This window comes from Ammospiza nelsoni, chromosome 5, assembly GCF_027579445.1.
Source record: "Ammospiza nelsoni isolate bAmmNel1 chromosome 5, bAmmNel1.pri, whole genome shotgun sequence".
Classification (NCBI taxonomy): Eukaryota; Metazoa; Chordata; class Aves; order Passeriformes; family Passerellidae; genus Ammospiza; species Ammospiza nelsoni.
Window position 1 is genome coordinate 25,580,105 of NC_080637.1, and position 14,418 is coordinate 25,594,522.

At 38.3% G+C, this 14,418-nt stretch overlaps 1 protein-coding gene across 3 annotated transcripts in view; it reads right to left on the reverse strand.

The window, feature by feature from the left end:
- Window positions 1-13,331, reverse strand: part of MDFIC (MyoD family inhibitor domain containing) — a 52,519-nt gene extending 39,188 nt beyond the window's left edge. Inside the window, exons 1-2 of one of the 3 annotated variants that reach the window (XM_059473206.1) lie at window positions 13,235-13,331; window positions 11,082-11,237 (exon numbers count right to left, since the gene is read on the reverse strand). In XM_059473206.1, the coding sequence (XP_059329189.1) occupies window positions 11,082-11,172 (91 nt within the window). In that variant the 5' untranslated portion in view covers window positions 11,173-11,237; window positions 13,235-13,331. Of the gene's footprint in view, window positions 1-11,081; window positions 11,238-11,478; window positions 11,527-11,650; window positions 11,758-13,234 lie in introns of those variants that run through there. The other 2 variants (XM_059473208.1, XM_059473209.1) reach the window with 2 other exon arrangements.
- Between the last annotated feature and the right edge of the window lie 1,087 nt (window positions 13,332-14,418).

Sequence of the window (14,418 nt, forward strand, 5' to 3'; positions counted from 1 at the left end):
TTAGCATTGCCTTTTGTTTCCTTAGAATTAACCTCCAATAAAGTTGATTTTCCATTTGTTTTCTAGCCTAGATCAATACAATTTCTCATTAAGAAAGACTTTTAGTCATATTGTATCCAATTGTGCAAAATAATACTCAGCAATTCAGCAGCTTCTGTAAAAAATTATATTTTTGGGGGGGGGTGAGGTGTTTTCTTATTTAGTTACCTTCCACAAAGTTTTCATATAAAATTTTTAATAGCTTTGTCACACAAAAACCCATTATTTTTTACCCACATACATGTGGGTCTAGCACGTAAAATCTATAGTAATTTCACAAAATTTTGTTCTCTATTTTTTATAATTAAACACATAATCAAAGACAAATGCAGTTGAAACTTCAAAGTGACGAGTACAAAAATTCAGAAAATTATTAAACCACAATTACCTATTTTTTGTTGAAAAATACTTTTTAAAAGCCACTGCTGATTAAAAGTAAACATTTAGCCAAAAATTAAAAAAAAAAGTATTTCTTCTCTCCAAGCATTTATAAGATGCAGGGAAAATTCCATAGTAAGGTTATTTGAAGGATTCTTCAGCTTATTTCACAATGTAACAGATGTTGTTTTGATGATGTTGCCAGTTATCACAAGGAGACCAGAATTTCCTCAAACCAAGGCAAGTGACAGTTTTCATCTTCACTGTCAATGCTTTAAGAATCAAATCCGCACAGACAAATCTTTCTGTTCTTGATTGTTCCAGGTTTTTCCTACTGGCATTCAAGGAAATATCTCTAAATCTGGATTTACTTTGTTCATTATTCACAACAGATAATCAGTTTATATTACTCAGTCAAGGGATATGTAAAACACTAAATATTTTCATAATATGTATTTTTTTCAGTATATTTACATCATTTAATATTTACAATAAACCTAGATGAGCAACTACTGAAAAGTCTGTTAACTCTATTTATTTGTTTCAATAAAATACATTTATGAAACCTGTATTACACTTTCATATACTGTATCCTCTAGTAAAGCAATTATTCCAGTCCTGAGACACAGAAAAATCACTTTTTGCTACTGTGACATAGTAAAGGTTAGTTTCTTATGTAACCCACAGTTCTTTGATTTTAAATCCTAACTTTCTGCCTTTGTTATCCACCCTATTAAACTGAGGCACTGGACATCACTCAAAATAATATATGCCATCTTGTGTGTATAGTAACATATGCCTTCAAGCACTGCTGCTCCCCTTCTATCAATTTCCACCTCTGAAATGTCTGACCTAGCTAACTCGGTGCTACTTTGCTCTCAGTCCTCCCTCCCACCAACAACTTGTCAGTATTTGCTCAAGCTCATCCTGAGAGGAACTACTTGGTGTAGTTATTGAAATGAATGGGAAGATATTGACTTCAATGAGTTTTGCTCCTTTCCCTCATGACTTAATCTTACCTAGATACTCATCCTATTAACATTAAAAATCAAAAAAAAAAAAAACCGAAACAACAACAAAAAACCCAAACCAACCAACCAACCAAAACCCCTAAACCAAAACAACAACACAAAATGGAGTTTTTCCACCCCTTTGACAGACATCAGATACAAATTATTTCTGCCTGGTATCTATCAAATACAAAATAACTGTATTGAAAATTTAGCTGTATGATGATTTAACCTGTGCAGTTAAGTATTAGGTGCAAATATGTTTCAAAAGTGTTTGAAAAGTGTTCTGGAATAGACTGAATAAAAATAAGTAGTGTCTTGACAGAGCTAGTGTAAAAGCACTCTGCTTTCAACAAATACTAAGCTTAAATGAGCTATTTTATGAGATTTTGCTCTTAAATTACTTGACTACATTGATGGCATCAAAATTACAATATGTACCCAGCAGTGCTAGTACAGACCCAGAGAGTAGCTGTATACAATGCTCTCATATAGGATATGACTTTGCAGAACCCTATTATTTCATGTAGTAAACAATGAATGGCTATAAGGAAACAATAATGTTAATATTATGGGGCCCTTAGTGCTATAGATTACATTTTTATCTAAGAAATCTGAAGGAGTGCAGAATACAATCAGTCATCATTATTCATATGAATTTATTTTTCATCCCTCTTCTTGTTTTCACTATTGTTTCTCTTTTCTCTTTCTCATTGTCTAGGCTGTATGTGTATTTTTCATGTGCACTTTTATTGTCCTAGCTGGATATAGTAAATGGCCTGTCAAGACCATGTAAACAATAGTAGAAGTTAACAAGAAAAAAGAAGCACCATTAAAAAGTTAAACAGAAACGATGTTGCAATTGAGCAGCAAACAATTTTGCTAGAAAGTTCAAAACAATTAACATTAATTTGATCTACTGAATTCACATGAAGACTTCCCTGTAAATGCACATAACAGAAACCTACTGCTGTTTGGTATCTTACTTGGCACTCCAGAATTACCCACTGGAGCAGCTCATCCTGATAGATGCTGCTCTGTGGTGTGCCCAGCTCACCCTGGGCAGCAGCAGCTAAGGACCACGCAGCCCCTCCTCCCTTGCCCAGCCCCCAGCAGGACAAGGGGAGAGAACAGAAAGACCCAAGGGAAGAAACTTGTGTCTCAAGATACAGTTTAATAAGTGAAGAAAAGAGGAAGGAAAAGTAAAAGAGGAGATGCAGAGGCAATCATTCACCATCTCCCACAAGAAGTAGACCAATGCCCAAACTAGTCTCTAAGCAATGGCTACCTACCCTAAAACTTCCTCCCCTGTTTTTATTGCTGAGCATGACATTCTATGGAGTTGAATAGCCCTCTTGTCAATCTGGGCCAGCTGCCTGGATCGTGTCCCCTCCCAGTCCCAGGCCTATCTGCAGTCTAGTCACTGGAGAGAAAGGTGGGAAAAGAGAAAACCTTGACTGATGCTCAGCAATAGCCAACCCACTGGTGTGCTATCAACCTTGCTTGAGTCACTGATCCCAAACACAGCACCACAGGGGTTACTATGAAGAAAATTAACCCCATCACACCCAGACTTAGTTCAATAGGGCTTTAGAAATAATAGACCTTATGATCTCTTTTAGATATTTGAGCATTTTTTCATAAATCGCTTCTGGTGAATCACACTACTGAAAACAGGCGCACACTGGTGTCTTGATTCAGTTGCTTTTTCTTGAATATGTACCATGTCTCAGTTTTTGTACAAAGGAATTTATTACTTATTCCCTTATAACAAACAGTTGAAAATGGGATCATATTTTCTTTTTTTAAATATTAGAGGTGCCACTACAACATACCAATTACAACAAATCACACATGAAGACAGCCTCAAGACTATTCCTGTCTTTTGTCGATTCCATTACTTTTATGTTAGGTACCTAAGAATTTTCACAACAGTAGTTTATGAAGAATCAACACAAAGACCTTACTCTGACAGAAATACTAATGACTGGATCTGGTCATAGAAAAGCATGACTTTTTTTTCCACTGCATCTTCAAGTAAGTTTGTAACACTTTTCTGTTTCAATCAAGTTTACCCTTAAGAATTCTTTCTGTAAGACTTCCTTAGTATTTTAGTTTCTGCTTCCTTTAGCACACCCTTCCACTCTCATGTGGCTAACCTCCAATACTGACAGCCAAGAAAAAAAAGAGATGCTCTTCTTAACAGTTCAAATAATGGAAAGAAAAGACTCATTATGTTCTGAGTCTGGCAGAGCTGAAGTATAAATCCAATCTCTCTTCAAAACCACAGTAAGTTACTCTAGGTCATGTCACAAAAGCAACACAGACTTCTTACCTACCACAGTTCAGCCCCAAACCAGCAACCTGTGTGGCTCTGTACTTCCCCTAAACTAACAGCAGTGCCAGGGCTGAAAAGCTTCTAGTCAAAAGCCCCAGAGAGTGACACCCACACAGAACACCCTGTGATTTATTCTGAAGGTAAGCATGGGCAGAAACTCTGCTTGCCCAGGGACTAATGCAAGTTGAAGATTTAAATAGTAAGAGATATGACATGCTCGCAAAGTATAGAGTTGAGATGGCTAAAAGCCAAATCATACCTATGTTACAGACAACTGGTAAGCCACTTAATGAAAAAAATTAAAATTTTAATCACATCTCAAAGTTACTGCTTCATTAAATAAGCAAATAAACTGAATTACTGCTTTTTCTCTCTGGAATTACTTAAATACATATAAATAATTTCTATAGTACATACATTCATTTTACCATAATTTTGTTATATTTCTTTTTAAATTACATAGAAATACACATATTCCATAGAATAGAAATCTGTTTTCACCTTTAAGACTACTTTAATATTGATTGTTAACTTTTGTTCTAGTTTGGAGAATGCCTCTGGTTACACACACTCCTTTGCAACATGACAAATACATTCTGCAACACTCCACCAACTGAATAATGTCAGTAGTCTAGATTAGCAACAACACTGCTATTACAACACCCCCATCAAAAAGTAAACTTAATTAATAGTCAGCTGTCAAGAAAGACCCATGTATATTAGGCAAAACAGGTATATAGGGCAATCTCCCTGGATTCCTTCCAATTCTGCATCCTATGCCTTTGGAAAGTTGTTGGAACATATGTCAAACTGATTCCTGAAAAATTCCTAGACAATCCCAGTGAATAATCTCTCTTTTCAGAGCTACATTTGTGTATCTTGCTCTGCATTGTAAATTATATTAAGTGAAGATGAAATTAATACACAAAACTGATAGAAAAAGATAGGTAATGGATGTGTATTTGCAAGATAGAGCTCAAAAAGCTCAAGTCTGGCAAACAACCAACTTTTCTTTTTTAAGGGTTTGTCTATTGATACATTCACATAGCAGCTGCCCTCAAGAGCCACATCACATCTTCTTGTTCAGAAATGGGTCTCTGTGATTTAACACATGTGCTATCATGTATCATGAAGCATACAACATACACAAAACAAAAATGGAAACAAGTGTCCCCATTAGGTGCATGTCCTCAGAGTTTGACTGGCAGCTGATTTCTGTTCATTAGATGACACATAACCTTATATACTGACTCAGCCATCTCTTCCAAGAATGTGAATCATTAGAGTGCATGACCAGCAAAATGACAAACTGGACTTGAGAAACAGGTTTAGAGTTTGTCTATAAAATTTAGGAGCTTGCATATAAAATGAATTTAATGAATACTGCTGCAACAACCAAAGCCTTTGCCACTATGACATTCATTTTCTGTTCACCAGCAAGGTGGTGGACTGCTCCAAACAGCATGTAAAGAAAAAAACAACTGTTGGGAGAAGTTTCTGGAAACCTGAGTGCATCATTCTCATCAAGGAGAGAGAAATAAGAAAAATGGACTGGCCCAGTGATCACTGATCTCCAAAAATGCAATCACAAATGGTGGTCCAACAGTTTTGTTCTGTGGGGGCGAAGGAAAGATTTGGAAGCAAAATTACTTAGGCACCTAAAAGTTATTAACAAAGTTACTTAGGCACCTAAAGCTGACCTAGTTGTTGGGATGAACCATCAGAAGGCCTGAGTGTTTCCTACAACAAGTAGATGCAGATTTAAAAATAAATGTGCCAGGTTCGAATTATCCCAAATGAAATTTTGTCCTTCAAAGGAAAGAGCAATTACAAAAGAAAATCAATTGCCACAAAACATAAACACAAACACATAAGTAGATCTGTGAGAAATAAAAAAAGTCAAAGAATGTTCCCAAAAGGAAATGTAACAATCAGTTCTCTGTCTACAATTGTTGGGAGGGATTGAAGAGCATGTGGCAAACACTGCATTTAGAACACTTCCTTTGTTCATTAATAACCTTGCTGGCAAGGAACCACTAAGGATGCTACTTCCTACTGAAAGTTCCACTGTTCACAACAATAGCACAAAGAAACCCTGATAAAATCACATTTCACAGTGTAATCATTAACAGTAACATCTACCATCTACTTCATGAAATGCCTAAAACTTTTAGGCATCTTATATAACAAATAAATTCAATAGTTGGTGTAACAGAATACCTATTCCAGCATTTACCTGAAACAATTTCATTTCATTAATGACATCTAACTAATACTGATAATCCATGACTTATGGAGTTGGAAGCCTCCAATTAGATGTTTGTTTTAAAACTTAAAAAGAAAAAACTTATTCGCATTAATTTAAGTTCAGTGGTTTTCACTTAAGTATCTCGTTGTAACTTTCAACGGCTCCAGAAGTGCCACAGAAAAAAATAGCTTCTCAAAAATTAGAGCAATTTAACTGAGCAATTTTTTTGAAAACTCTTACACAGGATTTTCCAGGTGCAAACTATGGAATAACTATGAAAGCACTAGAAGTTTGACAGCCATGAACAAATTTGAGTCATGATAAATTAAAAATGGACAGCAATGTGCAAATAGGTATTCTGCATTATTTTAAAGTGTTCAAAAGGTCAGATATATAAGTGAAGCCTTTTCACAAATAATCATACTAATTATACAGTCAGTTATGCACGTGTGTCATTCATCCAAAGAAGTTTCACATGTATACAAAACCAGTTTCATGCAAGTGCTAAGCAATACTTGGCAGCTATGGCTGTACTAGCAATGGCCAATAAAACTGGGCCTGTACAGTGAAAGAGTTAACTTTAAGAATATTCCATGTAATACATGTTCCAGGGGCTTTCTACTTTGAACTAGTTCTCAGATATAATCTTAAAGATTCAAGGCTTACTAGTGGCTGGAGTGTATTAGGCACATTCCTGCAGCTTTCACATTATTTTGAGCAAAAGGAATCCCATCCAGGTCACTCCCTAGGATCACTCCACAATGCAAATCAAAGTAGAGGTGAACAGATTTACTTCAAAACTGCATGGCTGATCCAAATAAAAAAAAGTAGGATAACACACTCATTGCTGAATGTTACTTACTAGGGAAAAAAAAAAAAAAGAAAAAAAAAAGAAAAGCAAAGAAGTGTTTAAAGCAAAGAGAAATCTAACTTCTGAGAGCCCAGAGCTGAATTTAAGGAGAATTACTGTGATATAAAATAAACCTGTGATGTAAGATGGAACAAAAATATTTCAAACTTGATACAAGGCCTTTACAGTCAACTCTATGAAATACAAGTGTATCACACCCATGAGGGCATGAATCACTTGACTGGAACGGTATGCACGTGAAACTGAAAGCAGACATATGCTTTCATGACAAACTAAAGTCAGACATCTATTTACCAAAGTTTTAGATATTTTAGTCAGCAATATTAAATAAATGCCTCAGTACTGGCACATAGCAATGAAACAAATCAATACAGATTCTCCCAGCTCTTGTCAGATAGCAAGAGGGAGTGAAATTATAGAGGAAATAGTTGGTAAGTTTGAGCAATCTGAGTACACTGGTTAACCGTTAAAATAAAAATATATTACTCATAACACTGAGGCATTGCTGGTAAAGTGGAATAATTGTTGTGATAGCAATCACTGTTGCCTCAAGAACATCCAAACATCCCCTGCATTAAGTCTTTTGTCACCCAATCTCATCTAGCCATCAGATTCCCTTCGTGTTCCTCATCATGAAAACAGTTAAGCACTGAAAACATGAAGATTAGAATCACATTCTTGAAGAGGAGTACTTTGTACATATTCTAAATGGAAGTATTAGTTGCTGCATATGGTTTCTTGAGATACCAAATCAGAGCTGCATCTCCATCCAGCAACAGTGAGATGATTTGCACCAGAGAGAACAGTCACTTATAGAATCTAATTCTTGATATTTCTACTCAATTTCTCCATCCTCCCCACCCCATTAAAATAAAAAATTCTAGTGAATTCCCATCATCTAAAGGTTTACTATAGTGAAATTATCAGTCTCAAGTTTGTAATAAGTTGTTAGTTATTGGTTTTATTTTCTTTTTTAATTGAGAAAGCTAAATATTATTCCTTCGTTATTCTAGCTTATAGTTACCGAAAAGCAAAGACAAAAGCATTCCAAATAATCTATAGATGATAGCCCTGAATTTCTCTCTTGTTTATTTCTCTCATGGTTTATTCAAATGCAGAGGATTAAAAACAAAAAAAAATCATACCCATAGTCCAGGCAATAATCACACCGTAATTTTGAATATATGAAACATTTTCCTTAACACATAGAGTCCAATGGTCATGAATTGCAACATTCCTTCCTCAGGGACATTATTTTGATACCTATGAGTTGAGAAATACCTGATCACAATCAAATTGAAGTGGTCTGATCAGAGACATGGCACTATTCACTGACTACATCACACAAGTAGATGCAATCATAATTTAGTTCCAAGGTCCATGAGTAAGGGAAGAAAGAAGGCATCACTAGGATCTTGAACAAGGGTGCACAAGCACAGCTACACTTTTGGAAGGATGTGGCAGAAATTAACATGTTTGCAGAAATTACATTAAACCTTCCACCCTACAGTCTCTCTTAGAGCAGCAGACCACACTGACATAGATAATGTTTTAAGGACTGAAGTTGAATTTTGACATTGCCACAAAAGAAGATGCCATGATTTCATTTGCTCTCTCTCACAGCCCACTAATTGTGGATGGGTGGCATTCAGAGTCTCACCAATATTTATGCATTTATTGAAAAATGAACTAACAAGGAAGAACAGTGACAGGGGATATGTTGAGAGAGCATAATGGTTAAACTATCACAGAAAAATTCTTTTAAATTGTGAAAGCCAGAGCATACCACATCTGTAGGCCAAATTGCACCTCAACCCAGTTTTCACCATGTCCACAACTGATGAATATTCCTGCATACTGCCTAAGCTTTATTAAGTTTGCCTGGTCCTTAATTATGTTGTGGGATAGCTATTTTTGAATATTCAAAATTCAACTGAAGTTTCTTTTCCTTTCTTCACCATCTGAATCTATATGATAGCAAGCAAAAGGAACCCTTTGTACATCTGGATTTCTTGAAGATACCTCACAGAACTACACAAGAGGAAAAGTTTGTTCCCAGGACAAGGTGTCTATATCAGTTAAACATATATAAAGCACATTAAAGTATGCTGTTACAAATGAGAAATTCCTTCTCATTAGAATGCACTTAATACTTTATTATACATACAAGATAAGCCATCTTTTCCTGATTAGGGAATCTTTAATTCTAAGTCAACCCAGATTTCAAATATCTCACTGTAAATATATGAAGTAATTTATAGGTCAATAATATGAATTTCAATCAAAGCTTTTAAAATTATCACCAAATTCTAGAGAAGTCAGTGTAATTTTGGATGTCCTGGGGACAGAATAGAAGGACAGGGGCTGTTGAAAGTCCCAGACATACTATCTTAGTTTTTCAGCCCTGGAATATCTGAATTACCTTACTCTGTAACCACACACCACAAAGCTGACAACAGAAATGCTGGAATATTGACTGGAAATGTTATGAACTCACCTTTTCCTCTTTCCACCCCCACTTCCCCAACAAACTTAGACTAGAAAAAAGCAACAAATATCCACATTAAAAATCCATATTATCCTTAAATATAAGTTCATTAGAATAAAAATAATGTATTTGAATGCAGAATTCTGCTTTGTCTTTATGTGAACTCTACATAAGCTTTAAAATTGAGCATGTGCCTCGATAGGTGTGGCCAGTGAACAAACCATAATCATAATGCTTATTTGTACCTTACTGATCCCTCAGAAAGCTGGGAGGTTTAATTGTGTCATTTAGATTTTCTGCACATTACTTGTCAGGGACAGATCAGTATTTGTTCCCTTACTTTTCATTTAAAAAAGCATGTATTTACAATCATACATAGGACTTTCACTTCACAGTAAACACTATGTTTGAAGTGGTACTGTGAGAATGAGACCACTTCCATGCTAGTTAGTTCACTGACTTACCACTTCAGTAACTTTGATGTATGGCCTACATGCAGAATTTGACCAGTGTGGCTGGTTGACCACATGGCAAATAAAAACAACACACTGAAAAGAAACATATATCACAGGTACTGATGCTTCTGGCAAAAATGTGATTCTAGAAGTTCAGTTCTGCATGCTTGATCTTCTGCAATTAATCTCTTTTATTATTATTTTTTACTGTTTAGAAGTTATGAGTCATTCTCTAGCACAAAAAAAACCCCAAAACCCATCCAACAATAAGATAAGTATAAGCCAACTTGCAAAGCCCCCTTGCAAAACATTTTTCACTTAGCTACAGATACTTTCTGGTTTCTGAAACAAGTCTTCAGCTCTGATTACACATAGCTATTGATTTTCTTAGTTACAAAAAAAGACTGCACTTTTAATCCACAGTTGCACAACTGTATTACCAGGCTGTGCTCCAGTTAACCAGTTATGAATAAAGTTACAGTTCTTGAACAAGATTATTTGTCTGTTTTTCAGAGACTTTTTAAACTCCTGTCAGAATTCTGGAAAATTGTAGCTGTAAATAAATAAACAAAGAAAAGTCTCATCTTCACAGACCAGGACTTGACAGGCAAGCATGCTTCCCAATTTTGAGGATAACCTAAAATATACTTTGTCAAACTTCTCTACATCAAGATGATCAGAGTATCAGTGTAATTTGTTCAAAAGCAAATAAGACATAAATAATTTAAGATGAACATACTTTTAAATAACCTTTTGAACAGCTGATATGAAACAAGTTATATTCTCAGAGACTGATTTTAGCTGCAGCATCACAGAGTAATCTAAGAAAAACACAGCAAAGTGACTTCCAACCTGAACAAGGCTCTCACTATTGGATCTAACTTCCATAATTTACTTCAAGACCTGGAAGGCCAGCTTTACAGGAAAGAATTTCTAAACACAAACACAAAGGTGAGAAAAACAAAAGCGATATTTAAGGAGCAACATCTGCCTCTGAATGACTGCAGTTTTTCAAGTACTGAAAATCAGGGCTGAGAGCAGCAATTTTTTTCCTTTTTTTTTTTTTTTTTTTGGTTAATTTTTTCATGGGAATTTTGGGTTAAAACACTAAAATGGTGAAGCGAAAGTGCTCCAGAGATACACTACATATGGGAGGGGCAAAAAAAGAGGGGTTAAAACCCACTAGTCAAATCAGTAAATGTATCATTCAAATACAACGCGCAACAATTACGGAGAAACTTTAAAGCAACTTACCTCGAGGGAGAGAGATCAAAGAGCTGTTTTCAGTCGGAGCTTGCTCTGGCCCTCCAGGCCCCGGAGGAAGAGGTTCTCTCACTTGGGACATCTGCCAGCTCTCTCGCCAAGTAACAGAGAGCCTGCACCCCTCTCCAACAAAACTAACACGCGACCCTGAAGGAACAAGCAAATGAAAGGACTCGTTAATGTATTTTACGCAGAAAACTCACGGCTCGGGGCGAGGGACCGAAGAGGGACAGTAGGGAAGCGGCGGGAACTTTCCGGCGCGGCGGCGGGCGCGCCCCCCGCCCCCTGCAGCGAGCACCCGCGGGGCCAGGGGCGGGAGCGGCCCTGAAGGTGCCCGGGGGGGGCCCGGCGGCCGCGGCGGAGCCGGCCGGCAGCGCGGCGCGCCTACCTCCGCATTTCCTCCGCTCCGCCCGGCCCTGCGCCGCGCCCCGGCCGCGGGAGCTCCGCGCCGCTCCCGCCCCGCCGCCGCCCGGCCCGGCCCGGCAGCCGCCTCCTCCGCGCCGCCCGCCCCGCGGCCGCGGGCCTTCCCCCGTGAGTGGCGCGCACAGCCTGGCACTCACACCCGCTGTCCCACCGCCGCCGCAGTCACTCCTTCTCCATCATTTCCGGACAATGAAGCAGCCCGCTCCGGCTGGCGGCGGCTGCGGCTCGGGGCGGCGGTTGTGCAGCTCCCGCCGCCCGCCGCCAGCGACGGGCCCGGGGGCTGGGCTGGGCTGAGCGGGGCCGGCCGGCCGCGGGGCGCCGCGCTGGCCCCGGCCGGGCCCCCAGCCATGGAAATTCCCCCAGGAGACCGTAACCCGTCAGACAGAAGTAGGCAAGAAGGGAAAAAAAGCCCCAGGAGAATGTGAAAGGGAGGCTTTCGAGGCCGGGCAGGGCGTGCAGCTCGGCGCTGGCAGCGGCGCTGGTTCCCGGGCTGGCCGCCGTGCCGCGGATCGCCCGCCACCGGCTGCGCCTCGGAGCGCGGAGCGGCACGTGCGGCACCGCGGGCCCCGCAGCCTCCGGCGGGCCCTGCCGCGCGTACCGCCCTTCTGCCCCTGCCCCGACTGGCATCGTGCACAGATATCCATTGAAGGGGCTTCACAGCGGGCACACACAAATACTCAACACGAGGAATAGAACAAGCAGTTTTCAAAAGTAGAACCCTTAAGTGCAAACTACTTCCTCTGCTACCGGCTGCCAAGTAGTATTACCGGGATTTTCTCCATATGGGAAATAACACTTCTTTCCCATGCCACAGTGTGATGTGATCATCAGTGTTATGCCCTGTTCTTGCCCACAGCCTAGGGTACTGCGATTATTGCTCACACATGTGCTGGTGTCTATACAGGCTTTGCCTTGCTTATGGGAACACAGTATGTCACCTTTTTCAATCAAGTGTGTCCAGGTTTAAAATGTATTTTCCTTAAAATTTACAAGCAGATTATCTTATTATGGTTTAGTAAATATGCTAGGTTTACTGTTATGTCTCATGCCAGTGAGATATCTAAATATATTTTTTAAGAAACAAAAGTAGGAATATAAAATATACAAGTTATAGACTGTCAGCATCCTAACATGAGAGACTATATCTGATAGAGATATTTATTTTGATATCACACATGTTAAGCAATATGCTCAGTTTTTAAACGTTAACTTCTTAAAGTTTAGCCTTTCCCTGACATGCTTGCAAAACAACCGGGATGAAGTGTAAATACCTGACTAGGAGCCAGTTCTATGTGAACTCCACACCCTTCAGAGCTAACTCTTATTTCAGAAGTCATCAGTAATTTTGCACCACTCTACAGCTTTATTTTTGTCATTGTTGGTGCAGAAGAGAAGTGTGATGAAAGGTGCACATGCTTTCCTCTGAAAAATACTATAATTTTTTAGTATTTCAGTAACCTAAGGTGTTTTTTTGGTGCAGCATAGTTTTTCTTTAAACATTTATATAGCGAATGGGGGAGAAAAAAGATGTTTTATGTAGAAAAGAAGCTGTGTGAAAAAAATTCATTTGGGGCCAACAAAGCTATTATTTTACTATGTAATAATAATGTTGGTGTCTATATCTACACTTTTCATCTATGCAAACATTGCATAACTTTCCACATTCCCCTCCTTGCTGTCCTGGGGGCAGAGTGATCAAAACATAAGGTAGAATGACTTACCTCAAACTCCCAAGAGAGTCAGTAGGAGAAGAAAGGTTATGACTCACTCTCAACATACAAGCTTGTGTTTTTCTCTCTGAAACTGGAAACATAGAGGAGAGCTGTGGGACGAGCAATAATTTAGCCAACCACACCCTGCTTCCAAAATATTTCATTGGATAATAAATGCCTATGGAGAGCTGATACCACCCAGGGTTGGTATTTTGGTGGGTTTTTTTAACCTTATCTGTGAAACCCACATGGTAAACTCCCATGACGTTCAGTTTATCTTCTTTAAAAAGGTGATGGGTAGAGGTCACCCTGACAAGGTTCAGTTGTAGAGTTTAAAGCTCTAACTAAGTGAATTTACAGGATCTTCAGCAGACAGTACAACAGATGCAGTCGGAGGCAGTCTTAAACAAAATCCGATTAAGAAAAGGTAAGATAATTCAATACACAAAAAGCACAATGCACTGAAATTGTACATTAAAAATATTATGCAATAGGCAGCACATTGCATACCAAAGGCTGTGATTTTAAGAAGATGGGTCCAGATGTGGTTCCTGTTAATGAGATACCACAGATAGGCAAAGCTCATTGGTACTTCCTGTACAGCGTACTTATAACAAATGCACAGCAAATCTCAAATATTTGTTGGATTACTTTCCTGTAAAATACATATCATTGTAAAATATTGTTGACAATTCTCAGGAAGTGGGCAGTTCAGATCCTAACACCATCAGCCTTTCAAGTAGGCTACAAATCTGAGGTATACTGTATCTTACTATAGCAACCAAGTTACTGGCTGTTGCACAAATGTATTCTGATATAGTCTGATTACTAAACAATAAAATTCAGGTCTTGTAGACAATTGATGGCAAATCTTAGGATTGATGTAAAGAGAAATTCAAAAGCCTTGTAAATAGAAAATAAATAGTTTGTAGGCAAGCTAACATTTCATGAAAGGAAGAAAAAAAAAAACCACCAAAAAAAAACACCCTGACCTAAACAAACAAACAAAAAAACACCAGAAAAACAAAAACAAAAAAAAAAAAAAAACACAAAACCACACCTGGCAAAAAAAAAACCCCACACTACCCATCACCATGGAAAACACAGTCCAAGTATCTTCCCCTATTATAAAGATTCTTTAAAATACACTTCTGTTAAAAGTGCACTAAATGAACAATATAATCCCATGTTTT